General features: G+C 56.3%; 1 protein-coding gene across 6 annotated transcripts in view; it reads right to left on the bottom strand.

The window, feature by feature from the left end:
- Positions 1 to 13515, bottom strand: part of Adgrl1 (adhesion G protein-coupled receptor L1) — a 39420-nt gene that overhangs the window by 12237 nt on the left and 13668 nt on the right. For 2 of the 6 annotated variants that reach the window (XR_013051202.1, XM_015986585.3), the window contains exons 2-5: positions 11907 to 12068; positions 8424 to 8637; positions 4543 to 4652; positions 1333 to 1347 (exon numbers count right to left, since the gene is read on the bottom strand). Coding sequence is in view for 4 of the 6 variants with exons in the window: in XM_015986585.3 (XP_015842071.1) it covers positions 1333 to 1347; positions 4543 to 4652; positions 8424 to 8637; positions 11907 to 11976 (409 nt within the window). In the remaining 2 variants the exon portion in view is untranslated. Of the gene's footprint in view, positions 1 to 1332; positions 1348 to 3211; positions 4333 to 4542; positions 4653 to 8423; positions 8638 to 11906; positions 12069 to 13515 lie in introns of those variants that run through there. The other 4 variants (XM_076571841.1, XM_042277452.2, XM_015986588.3 and 1 more) reach the window with 2 other exon arrangements.

Genomic DNA, 13515 nt, shown 5'->3' with positions numbered 1-13515 from the left:
CTGCAAGAAGAGTGGCCGGTGCAGGGCTGACTGAGGAGAGCAAGGGAGAGGGTGCCCAGGCCTCTGAGATGGGCAAGGCGGGAAGGAGAGGGGAGGGGAGCAGCTCAGAGGGACCCCGCCCACCTCCCCGGCAGGGGCCCTCCACAGACCACCGTAATTTCAAGGCGAAAGGGACCCTGAAGGGCCCTGTCATTGTTTGTCCATTGCTTCCTGCTGCCTTACCACTAGCCAGTCACCCTCCACTCCCTAGCCCATAATAGACAGCCACACCTACTACCATGGGGCTCCCTGCAAGAAATTACGGGGCCTGTGGAAGTCCCCAGAGCAAGCCTGTGGCCCCGCCCCCTCCCTGGCCCCCTCCCACACCAGCCCGGAAGAAAACCCTGACTGCAGCTTCTTCGCAGGGGTGCCAGACAGAGCCGCCCCGCCCACCCAGGAGGCCCGCCCCACCCACCCAGGGCTTTGGCAGGCTGCCCCCTCCCCGGGGCTTGGGATGGCTGACAACCCTCCCCAGGACTGGACCCGGCTGGTCAGAAAGGGTGGAGGGTGAGGAGACTTGTTCTCTGTGCTCCACAACAGCTCTGGGCCTTGGAAACGCCAAACCAGAGGAAGTTAGGCCACCAGGAGCCAGAGAGAGAGGAGAAATCTGGTCCCCAAAGGAAAGAGTGTCCCTCCATCCCACCACCCTCTACCAGAAACACTTTGCAAAAGGTACAAGGGGACAGGAAAGGAGAAAGAGGAGGGGAGAGGGGAAGAGGGAGGGCAGGAGAGACAGAGAGGCCTCTAGCGGTGCCTGTGGAAGCTGGGGAGTCCCTCCCTCCCCACCCGCCTGGATGCTTACACATTTCTCCTAAGGAAGGCAAAAGAAATGAGAGATGAGGTCAGGTGCCCTGTAGGGACCAGGGACCAGAAGAGGTAGAGAGAGAAGTGAGGAGAGGGGGGAGGGAGAGAGGGAGGGAGGGAGGGAGGGAGAGAGAGAGAGAGAGAGAGAGAGAGAGAGAGAGAGAGAGAAAGAGAGAGAGAGAGGGAAAGAGAGAAAGAGAGAGAGAGAGAGAGAGAGAGGGAGAGGTGGCGGTGTGGGGTGAGTGTCTTGCCCAGGCTCAGAGAGGAGCTTCGGTGAGTATCTGGAGGGTGGAGAAGCCCATGGCCATGGCCTTGGCCTTGATGGTGCTGCAGCACCAGGCCCGGCCCAGCTGTGCTGGGAGGGCACCGGGGCAGGGATCCCTGGACCGAGTGGGGGGGGAGAAGAAGGGTGGGAGGGGGGGCCACATGAGTATGGACAGTGGACGAAGTGTGAGTTGGGGTCGGCAGTGGTGGTGACAGTGCGTTTACCTTTCTGCTCCACTTCTACTTTAAGCATCGGAAGAGAGAGAGAAAACAAATTGAAAAAAATGTGCAAGAAAAAAAAGAGAAAAAAAAGATTAAATCGCTTTCGTTTCTTTTCTGGCCACACGCCCCCTCTTCCTGCCTTTCCTCCGCTTTCCCAACCCCTTCCGTAACATCATCTCAGCCCCCACCCCCACGTCCCTTTTTCTGGGGGTGGGATGGGGTAAGAGGGTGCTGAGGAGACAGTGAGAAGGGACAGGGGAGACACACGCGAGGGAAGAGACGAGAAGACTGGTATGGTACAGACAGGCAGGTCGACAGGGCCCTCAGGCGGGAGGGCCCGGTGTGGAGGATCCCCAGCTAGGAGCTGAACTCTGGCTAGGGTGACGCCAGGCGGCGGGGATCTAGGAACCGCAGGGTCCTCTCCACCCTGTGTGCTAACCCCTGCTAGAACCAGGGGCCGAGGGAAGGGGTTTAGTGTCTCTGGGGCCTGGGTACCCCTCCCAGCCGGGAGCACAGGCTGAGCCCCTTCCCTGCTGAGTAGGCCCCACCTGAGTCCAGCTGTGTTCCCCTAAGCCCTCCGGACCCCCGGAACGCACAGAGAGGGCAGTAGAGCCAGACACAGAACAACAGAGGCAGGCAGGCAGGCAGGCGCCCCTGGCCTCGGACAGAGCCAGGGTAGGGAGACAAGAGGCACAGAATTGGAGGACACAGACTGGGCTGGACAGATTGTGGCAGACAGGCTCCTACACTCCCGGGGGGGGGGGGGGGGGCTCAAGGTTCAGCTGCTCTGCCCACTCCACCAAGGGCCCAGGAGCCCTAGCTGCACCCTGCCCTGCCCACCGCCCTTGATGACGCACGGGTGGCACCTGGGGAGGAAGGGAGAGTTAGGCTGTGCTCAGCTGCAAAGCAAATCCAGTGTTAGTCCAATGTCTGGGGTTTCCACACTCCAGTGATCCCCCAACTGTGGGATCCCTGCCCCCCACCCTGCCCCCTTCACCAGCACTGGGGTCACCCCAGCCTCTGAAGCCCAGGGCCCTGTGGCTGACCAGACTGATCCCCGCCAGGCACCCTGTTGGGTTTTGCAGGGTCTCTGCCTGGCTCCCCAGCGCCTTGCCCAGGACCCAGCACTCAGGATATGCTCAGGGAAAGTCATGAAGCACGTGTCTGGATTCTTCTTTAGTTATTCCTGAGCCCCGATTCTCTGGGGGTCCAGGGGATAGTTTACCTGGGCCGACTAGCTCTGCCTGACCAGGAGCACCTGTGGCTAGCCCTGCCCATGACCTCCACCCTGTGCATGGGCACAGTCTGCAAGGCTCAGTCAGGTTTGCGTTCTCCTCAGTCTAAGGCTGCCATCCCCTGCCCTACACCACTTCAACCCCACGGCCATCTTTCTGGGTTGTGCTCCTGGACACACAAGGGGCCTGGCTCTAGGTCTCTACGCTCCATCTCAGGACCTGGGGCCTCTTCTTTTTTCTCGTATCTTGGTTTGACCTTTGAACCTGGACCAGGGACTTTTCCAGCCTCGTGTCCTGTCTGTTCTAGAGAATTGTTTATTATATGTTGCTATTCCAATGACCATGACGTTAATCGTTACTGATTAGAAGTGAAGTGTAGCCACAGTGACTGCAACCAGTGCTCATGAGGGCGCGGGAACAGTGCAGGCCCCTGCAGCCAGGCCTTCCAGGACCCTGTCTACAGCTGGGGAAACTGAGGTTCAGAGAAGTGAAGCCACACAGAGGGGGCCATGCAGCTGCCACCCCCTTAGAACCTGTGGCCCGGGCACAAAGCAGCTTGGGTCCCAGGCTGCCGCTATTCCTCGAAGCACCCCTCCCCCATCACAGAGGAGTTACGAGGCTCAGGTGGCGGGAAAGAGCGTCCGTACCATCACTGAGCACATCTTGGACCAGGCTCGGGGCTGGGCGCTGGGGGGTGAAGTCGCGGCCTCTGCCTTCGGGGCTGTGCTCCTGGGAGCACTCTGGCCGCAGGGCTGAGTGCTTGTCACTCCCGGTCTCCAGGACTCACGCCTCCGTCTGCAGCACCCGGAGAGATTTTAAGTCATTTGCTGCAGGTTTCAGAGCCAGACAAGTCAGGAGCCACAGCTGAGCCTCACGCCACCTGCCCAGCCCTCTGTCCTAGACACACGTCACTTCCCACCTCCCTCCCTGCTGCCCCAGCTGCGGGTGGGCAGTGTCCCCAGTGCTGTGGGGAGGCTTCGGGGAGCAGCCGGGCATCCCCCTCAGGCGGTGGAAGGCAGCCTCAGGCGGTGCTGAAAGGAAAGGACGGAGACTAAAAGGAGAAAGTTACAGAAGCAGTGAGTGATCCTGTTCGCCCATCCTCCCAGCTTCACCTGCAAGGAGAAATCAAAGGTTGGAGGGGTGGGGCGGGGAAAGCCGGGTAGGAGGGGAGAGGAGGCAGAGTTAGGCGGTCTCCTGCTCCCCTGCCCCCTCATTTGGACCCCCCGATGGTCCTGCCTCCTCCCCTTTGGCCCAGAGGTCCTCCCTACCTCCGGGCTGGCTATGTGAAGGCAGGGGAGAGGACAGAGGGAGATGGAGGGAGGGGTGGGCAGGAGATTGGTGATGCCAGGGGCAGGTGCTGGGGTGAGCGACCCTGTCTACCTGCCCCTCAGTCAGATGTAAGCGAGTCAGGCTCTTGGCTCCCCAAAATCATCTTCTTGGGGGCACTGTCATTCCAACATGGCAGTACTTCCTTTGCAGATAGGAAGTGTTCTCAGGGTAAGCGATAAACCAACCAATAGTTAGGAACCTGGGAAGATGTCTTTGGCTTTCATGATGTGGAAGGGGCAGGAGGGGGTGTGTGGAGAAAGATCAGGTGTGTCCATGGTCAGGAGGAGAAAGGGTGTGAAACAGGAGAGTGGGAGCGCAATTGGAAGGCCAGAGAGAGAGGCCAGCATGCTGCAGGTGTGTGGCTGGGAGGGCTTTAGCAAGTGAAGGACATGTGAAGGATCAGGAATGGGCAGGTGACTAGAACTGATGATACCCTACAGGAGGGGACACATCTGTGTGGGAAAGCAGCCACCCAATGTGGCAAGTGTCTGTGAGAAGAATGTGTCAAAAGTGGGAGCGAGCCTGCTAGCGTCTGTCTGTGCCCAGCCCCATGGATGTGTGCACACGTGTGCTGGATCAAGGTGTGCCGCCAGGCTCCTTGCTCTGTGGGGGAAGGGCCCGAGCCAGCATGAGGAACAAGATGACTCACTGTAAGGGACACAGTCGTACTGCACCTCCAGGTACTTGTAGGTTCCAGGACAGGGGTCAGGAAAGGCGTCGGAGCCGGCCACCACCACACACTGGGTTCGGTTATTGCACCTACGGGGACAGGAAAATGGACTCAGACCCAGGAGGCTCCAGGTCAGGAAGCTAGCGCCCAGCTCCAGGTGAGAAGATGCGTGAGGCACGGGTTGGGGTGGGGTCTGTTTTGCTTCCTGCCTGTTTTCTTCCCCACAGGCCTCTACGGCTGTGAGGCAGGATTTCCTGGTACATCTTTGGCATTTTCCTTTAAACTGAATTAGAAGCTCCATGCCAGTCACTAAAAACACACAGTCACACGTGACGGGCACCTTCACAGAAGACTGAGTGCCTGCTGTGTCCACCTTGGCTCTTCCATGGACACTGCCACACTCTGGACACTGCCTGACCCTGCAGCACAGCCAGGAGGAATCTGGAGTCTCCACCGGGGTCCCCGACCCCGAGCCTGTGCTAGCCTCTCGGGGTCTGGCTAGCACAGAAAAGGAGGTCTATTTTACAACCAGAAGACACCACCAGAGATCCCTGTCCCCATCTGGTGGCTGCTCTCCTACCCCGCAGCCTGTGCCCACCTGTGGGGGCATCTTCAGCTCTAGTCACCTGCCTGTCCACTCCTTCAGATTCCTACAGCTGCCTGTGTCCTGTCAAGGTGCCTGCAACGGTTCGTCCTCTCTGTCAGCTAGCCTGGGTTTAGAACTGCCTAGGAGACTGGTTAGGTATGCTTCAAGGTACGTCTGTGAGGGTACTGCTAGAGAGCATTAACCAGGCAAACAGATCCACCCCACACGTGGGTCTAGACTAATGTAAGAAAAGCGAGGAAGGAGAAAGGCAGCAGAATGCCCTCAGTTCCCTGTGCTTCCTGGCAGCCACAGTGTGAAGAGCTCTGGCATGCCATACGCACGCACGCACGCACGCACGCACGCACGCACGCACGCACGCACGCGCTACAATGGATGGAACTCTGAAACCAAGAGCCAAAATGAACCCTTCCTCCCTACATTGTTTCTGCCAAGTGTTCGGTCACTATCAGAGACAAGAAATGCAGCCAACATCATCCCAGGTCCTTGGAGTGGCAGACAAGGTGTGTACAAGTGCTAAGTACTTGAATCTGCCTCTAGTTCTTCCTGGGACCAGGAAGTGCAGAGGAAAACAGCAGGAGGCTGGGGGTAAATAGGCAGGCGGGTCTGCGAGTTCAAGGCCAGCCTGGTCTACAGAGTTCCAGGACAGCCAGGGCTGTTACAGAGAAACCCTGTCTCACAAAACCAAAAACCAAAACCAAAACAAATCACCACAACAAACAAACAAAAAACCGCACAGGGACCTCATGCAACTGACTAATCCTGGTCCTCAGCAATATGTCCTACAGAATTTATATTAAGTGTGAACAATTACTCAACACCTAGGTTCACTGCTGCATTGCCCACATCCACCAACAGGGGGAGAGAACCCAAGTCCGCCCATGGAGGAATGGCAGAACAAAATGTGCTCTGTTTTGAGATGTTGATGGTAAGTTGGTAAAATGTGGCCTGCCCACGTGATGGAACGCTATCTGGCCAGGAAAAAGGACATGGTGGCTGACCCACAATGTAACGAGTGTATGAAAAGGCTGCACAGGGCAGACTGGTGGGCATGGAGAGGGAGCCTAGGCAAACCTCTGGGCAGAGAACAGAGCAAGGGCAACAGAGACTGTGAAGATTATGGAGACTCCTTTTGGAGTGATGGAATGCTCTGCAACTAAGTTGAGCTGGAAAATGCACAAAAGTCACTAATTTCAGGGATGAGTGTGGTCCAGTGGCAGAGTGCTCATCTAGAATGTGCAAGGCCCTCGGCACCCCCGCTCTGCACCCCGACTCCCCTGGAGCTGTAGGCGTGGCATCTGTCTTTGAGGGGTGGGACTTGAAGGAGGTGGAAACAGTCCAGCGAAGGTTGGAGCCAACTACCCAGTGGTGGAATCTGTCACCAGCAGCTTAGCTGTGACCCTGATAGACACAAGGCCTTCCCCACAAGGCTCCTGAGGTCTCATCTCGCTCCCTGGCCCAGCAACTGCACACACACAGCCTCCTGTGTAGAGGTGTGCAGATATGACTGTTTTAGCTGCTGTGGAGACTGTGGCACCAAGGAAATGGGTGGGGCCCAAGTCAGGGCTGGAAGGCTGGATGAGGAGTCAGGAGAAATGGAGCAAGGGGGCAAGGCAGCTTTGGTCAGGCACACTTTGAATCACCCCGCCTACCCGATGTCCTGTGAAGCTCTTGACTTCCCTTCCTCTGGCCCAGCCTTCCTCCTCCTCCTCCTCCTCCTCCTCCTCCTCCCATGCTACAGGCCAGGGAGCGGGCCCTGAACTCTGACCTCTCAGGCATCAAACATCCAGTGAATGCCTGCTGTAGACCTGGCTATAGCCACAGTGGTGAGGGACAAAGGTTTGTTGTTCCTGTAGGGCCAATGGGTTAGGGTTCGGGAGGAAACAGGATAAAATACCAAGCACAAAATATCTGATGGAAATGTGGATGGAAGGCAGGGCCCTGAAGGGGTCAGGAGGAGGGAAGGGGGCCTGCAATTTCAGAGTGTGTAAAAGTTAGGTAGACAGCCACAAGGAAGTATAAGAACAGCCACTTGGATCCCAGGGACAGCATTTAAGGCAGAAGGAATGCAGGGATAGGCTCATGTTTCTAGAAAAATCCAGAGGTTGGCTTTGCCACTTAGCTGTGGCCCATAGACCCTATCAGGGTGTGACAGAGCAGAACCGGAGACTGGGAGCCTTTGGGCTACCAGGATGCAGATTCTGATGCATGCTCAAGTATCTGCAGTATCAGGACCGAACCCAGGCAGCACTCCACAGCCAGCTGCCTTGCAAGGCTGGAACTGAGCCCACAGGAAAGGAGGGCCAGTGGTCAAGGCAGGTCATACAGGCATGTCTAGCCTCAGGAAGGCTTTGGCTTTTGCAAGAAGGTGGGAACCTGAGAACGTTCTAATAGAGGGAAAGGATCTGACTCAGGTGTTCACTGATGCCTGCCATGTAGGAAGAATGGACTATAACAGACGAGGTGGAGGCAAGGAGAGCAAGCAGGGGCCCTGTGCCACGGAGCGGCGCTTGTGGAGAAACTGAAGGCTCTAGACAGACTGACTATTGGAGTAGGCTATGAAGCTTCCTATGTGGGCTGCCCCAGCCTGGGATACCTCTTTAGTCACACAAGTACACCCTTATTCACACCCACAGCTGCTCAGAGACACAAACACAAGCTTCATATTTGCACACACATATTCAGACATGAAATCACCGTCTGTACAGTTATATACCCGCAACATGCAGAAGGACAATTTTGCACACCAAAGCACCCTGCCACAGACAGACAGACAGAACAGACACACACACACACACACACACACACACACACACACACACACACACACACACGTAAGTTATGAATAGCTGTCTCTCTTTGGGAAGCATACCTTTGCTTTGATTCTGCAAGCTCCCACCTGCCACCAACAGTCTTGAATAAGTCTCTGGAGGTAGCAGAGGGATGAGCAAGGTCTATGGCAGTGGTTCTCAACCCGTGAGCTGTGACCCCAAGAAGGGGTGTACATGTCGGACATTTACATTATAACTCATAACAGCAAAATCACAGTTATGAAGTAGCAACAAAATAATTTTATGGTTGGGGGTCACTACAACCCGAGGAACTGTATTACCGGGTCGCAACATCAGGAAGATGGAGAACCACTGCTCTCTGGGGGTGAGTGAGCTGGGGGACACTGTCCGTGGGAGCAGCTCAATCTCGCTTGCTGTCTGTGTTCAGGGAGCGATGTGAGGCTGCGGAGCCGGAGCAGGCTCACCTCTGTGACATGATCTTGAAGGCGTCGGGCAGGTAGCATTGCACGTTCTCCATCTGGAAAGGGTCGGCATCGCAGATCTTGTCGTCTGTGCGCCCGTAGTTAGCATTCTCCACCATGATGACGTCGCTGCCTGGGCACCGCAGCTCGATGGGATAACCTTCACATGCTAACTCCCGGCGCATCAATCCAAATGGGAGCCCAGCACGACTCAGGCCTGCAGAACAGTTGGGGACAGTGTCACCGTCACCAGGGAAGAAAAACACCTGCTGCTTTAGCCAGGCTGGGAAGCTGGTTATGGGAGTCTCAGGCCTGCTCCGCTATAAAGTGGCACAGAGTTTTAACCCCTGTGGAGGAAGGAGTAGCCTGGCTCAGAGAGAGCTGACCTTCTTCATCCTGTAACGAATGCCATGCCTGGGAAGAGTGCACACCATCCTGGATGTTGTGGGCCAGTCACAACTGTGTAACCCCAGATCCTTTCAAAGCAACCTTCCACATTTATTTTGTGTGTTCGAGGGTGGGCATGTGGAGGTCACTTGTACCTTTTGCCAATGATACTGGTGACTAAACTCAGGACAGGCTTGGTGGCAAACTCCTTAGCTCCCCTGAGCTATCTCACTAGCCCTGTCCCCCAAAATCTTATGCTGAATTGAAGAACTAAGCCCCAGTACTTCACAAAGTGACTGTACTTGGAGGTAGTGTCTTTTGGATTTTTTCTCTTCCAACCTCCAACTAAGGCAAGGGTCTCATGTGGCCTAGGCTAGCCTCAAACTTGCAACATAGTCTTGAACTGATTCTTCTGCATCTACCTCCCTAGGACTATAGGCATGCGCCAACACACCCAGCGCACACATACACAAATTTTCCTTCTCTGAAGGTCTCAATGTAGCCTATGCTGACCTTGAACTCACTAGGTAGCCCAGGCTGGCCACAACACTACAATAATCTTCCTCCCTGCCCCAGCCTCACAAGCGCTGGGATGAGAGGTGTGCACCACACATCTGGGATGAGAGGTGTGCACCACACATCTGGCTTGGAGATGACTTTTTTTTTTAAACAGTGGAGATCAATTTAAAAATGAGGCTGTCAAAGGGCCTCGATGCAGTCTGGCTAGGGTCCTAACAAAAGGGAGCGTTTGGGGTATATTTTATTGTTATTGTTGTAATACTAGTAACAGAGGTGAGGCTACACACACCTTCCGGAAGTGCTCTACCACACCTTTCCTTCTGAGATGGCATCCTACTGACTGGCTTAGGTTGTCCTTGGAACTGTGGTCCTGCTTCAGCCTCCTGAACAGCTAGGACATTGGGGCTGGGCCGTCACTCTGTACTACAGAGGGGATCCGACACAGCGTCATCCAGGTAGACTGTGTGCAGACGTGGGGGGAGGGCACCCCAGCAGGCCAAGGAGACCTCGGCAGGAGCCAGCTGGGTTGGTGCCATGATGGTGGGCCTTTGTTCTCCTCACTGTGGGACAAAGGCTGTGGCAGTTTTAGCAGACACGTGCCCTGATGACAGGACTTATGGCCTCTGCAGGGGCGGGTGGCTGCCATGAAGGCCATCACTTAAGTCTATGATGGGACTTCTGTTGAGACTGGGGACACCAGGACATGCTGTCATAGCAGAACCGCACAGAACTTTACTCTTCCATGTCAAACACCTTCACCAGACTGGGCTGAATCTGTCTTCCCATTGCAAAAAGCTGTCCCTAAGTACAGTAGCGTCTGTGGGTGCTGCTCGTCCTTGTCACAAGTGAGAGTGGTCTGGGGACCTCCTCCTACCACCACCACCACCACCACCACGTCCACCACCACTACCACCACCCAAGGAGTGGACGGAACCCAGGCAACAGTTCTACCGTGAGCTATACCTGCCTGTTTTGTTTGTTTACTGGGAGCAGGGTCTTGCTGTGTAGCCAAGCCTGGCCTGAAACTTGGTGTCCTCTTGCCTCAGCCTCCCCCACATTCTGAGGTTACAAGCATGTGCCACCATGTCTAACTTTTGCATGCTTAAGTTCAGATAGCTACTGGTAGTGGCTTTCCCAGGCCTTGTTTCCCCAAGCTGTAAAATGGGCACCCACCCACAGGTCAGGACCAGACAGCGGGGACTCTAAACCAAAGGAATCTTTCTGTTTTGTTTTTTGAGACAGGATCACACATAGTTAGGTGGTCTCACAGTCTAAGCAGCCAAGGTTAGCCCTAAACTCCTGATCCTCCCACTCCATCCCCAGGTGCGGCAGCATGCTTCACATGAGGGGACACCCTATGACAATCAGAGCCACACAGTATAGCTGTAAGTCCCAGCTCTGCTGTTTCCTGGCCAGGCTGGTGGCTCCAAGGCACCTACTGGGTCCCTGGTCTCTCTGCTACCTCAGAGGTTAACCTACAGTTAATGTCTACTAATGTGCTGACGAGATGCTCGTTTTTTTGTTATGGGTATTTCTCAGGATCCAGGGTTGACATGAGCCAAGCTGCCCTGGCAACCACTCTGGGATACTGGTTGCAGCCCAGCCACACAGGGTACAGGAAGGTAGACGCTACAGATGTCTGGGGGAGGGCCACAGCTGGGAGTAAGCGAAGTGCTGTGAAAGGTGTGTGTACTATGGTGCAGATACAAGCCAGCCCCTCTTCAGAGACTGACAGAGTCCCAGGGGTTCTAGCAGCCAGGCCTTCGGGTTTCTGGGGGTGAGCAGAGCCCCAGTTGAGAAAAAGTTTCCCATGTGCTCCTGTCGTACCATCTGCTTCCTCCCCTAATTTTAGCTTCCCTTGTCAGGGAGGGAGGCCGGGGGTGGAGGGCTGGCTCACATGGGGCTGGGGGTGGAGGCAGCCCCTCCTGGCCTAGCAGGGGCTGGGCCTGGAACTTGGGCACTAGGAAGATTGGGTCACTGGCCAGCAGGACCCTGCCAAGGCTTCAGAGCAAGGCTGACAATATCCCAGTGACTTTCCAGGGGATGGGCCCGGCAAGGTGGGGGAGGGGAGCCCTTTAGGAAGGGGCCAGGCCAGCAGACCTCTTCTTAGCTTCTGTTGTCCTGCACACAGCTGGTGCCCAACCTGGGGATGGTAACTAAGTAATGTCAACAGTGGGCAGCAGGCTCAGGGCACTAATTGTGGCATGTGCAGGATCCCAGGCCGGAGCTGGGTAATTAGTTGTTTTTAAATAAACGTCAGCAGGCATGCTTTAATTAAGCCTTGGTCCCAGTGAGCCTCAGAGATGTGATGAATGACGGGGGGAGGGAGAGATAGAGGAATAGCTGGCCCCCCAGAAGGCCTGTCTTAGTCCTAGGGGTCCCCAAGCAAGACAGCACCCAGTGCACTGGCCTGCTGGGAGTTCAACACCCCTCAGTGGTGCCTGCCAAGGGTGGCATCACCAGGTTCCCTCTAGTCTGGTCCAGCTTCATCTGGGGTGGAGGCTGTGGTCCAGAGAATTTGTTTCCCACCTTCCATCTCGGTTTGGAGACCCAGCCCTTCCCCAGCCCAGACACACTTACCTTGGGTAGCAGAGGTGACGAGGACAGTGGTGACACAGAGACTCCAGAGTGCTGCAGCCAATCGGGCCATGGCGAAGGCCAGGGGCGGGCGCAGGGCTCTCAGCGGACTGTGGGGGGGGCGTCGCCCCGCATCACCAGGGTACCACGGCCTGGCCCACCAGCCTGAGGGAGGACAGCGGAGTGATACTGGGCAGGAGCTGACCTCAGCAAGCCCAGTGGGAGTCTGTTCTGCTTCCTGGACTGGGGTGCACACTGCCCTGTTCTGGGGTCACTCTAACCAGCTCTGGTCCCTCTTCTCCAAAGGAACCTCCCTGGGGGCAGCTTGACAGGTCAGCATGGCTGGCTTGCACCCATCCACACCAAAGCTGCTTCAGCCCTCACCCCTAAACCCTGCCCCGCCCACTCCTCCCTCAAGGAGGGCAAGGGTGTCCAATTTGATTTCAGCCTTGGCTTCGGGCAGGGATCCAGCCCCGCCCCTAGCCTCTGCTTCCTGTCTCTCCGCTCTGGCAGCTAATTAGAATCCAGCTGGCTGGCGCCACCGATAGGGGATCAGGGACACCCAAGTCCCCTCTTTCCTTTCCAGGGGACTCTGGGGTGAGCTGGAGACAGGCAGGCGGAGTGGGAGGGGTGCTGAGGAGAGGAAGTTGGGATCATGGTGTCATGAGCTTCTCCCTGGACCTCAGTTCTGACTTGCTGTTCCTGCCCTCTGCGTTCTCAGGGCCTATTATCTCACCTGATAATAGCGGAAGCACCATGTTGTACCCCCACCCCACCACCGTCACCTAGCCTGCCCCTTCCACTCCAATCCAGTATGTTCCAAGTCTCTTCTTTCCCGTCTGGGATCCCCCAACACAGCCTCCATCCTGCTCCTCCCATTTTCAAGTCTTTGAGAAACCACCTACCAACGACTGTCCCGTTCTGCTCCGCCTGGGCCCTGCCTGGCCTTTCATGCAGCCGCCCCTCTGCTGCAGCTCCAGCTCCTGAGTTATCCACAGGGCTGGCTGTCCTTTTGCTCAGATGTAACTGTCTATCTGGTTAGGAGACTGCCCATCTGGGGATCTAGAGTGCTTGGTTCATGACCACCACACCCAACTTTGAGAGCAGGCCCCACATACTGAGAAATTCTATTTGTTGACTGAGTCTCAGACCTATCCACTCCCTTCCATGGCAGGTCTGCCTCTGTGTATAGTTCCTCTGCCCCTCCCCCGCCAGAGCTAAGGGACGTTGGGATGAGACTCATCTCACAGCTCAGCTTCCTTCTACTCCTCAGGTGCCACCCTGCTGGCCTGTCAACCCCACCTCTCTGCCCCCCCCGCCCCCCCGCGGCCCCTTCCCCGCTCCCAGAAGCTCCCAGCTTCCAAGCACTGTCTGGGACGCTCTCCCATGATTCCCAGGTACAGGCTTCTTACTTGGGGCTCAGACTGAGGACAACCGTCCCTGATCCTGTGCCATAAACTCACCATCCGCTCATCCTTTAACTCCTGCTCCAAGCCACCCCTGATGTGGCCTTCCCACGTGGCAGTCTGTCAGTTACCCCCTCAAGGTTTGTCCGGTCCCCTGTGTGCCCGCCACGGCCATCTCTCTTCTCACCGCCAGGCCCCTGACCATC

The sequence above is a fragment of the Peromyscus maniculatus genome, chromosome 5, assembly GCF_049852395.1.
Source record: "Peromyscus maniculatus bairdii isolate BWxNUB_F1_BW_parent chromosome 5, HU_Pman_BW_mat_3.1, whole genome shotgun sequence".
NCBI lineage: Eukaryota > Metazoa > Chordata > Mammalia > Rodentia > Cricetidae > Peromyscus > Peromyscus maniculatus.
Note: the sequence above shows the minus strand (reverse complement) of the source record. Positions and strands in the feature narration are given on the sequence as shown.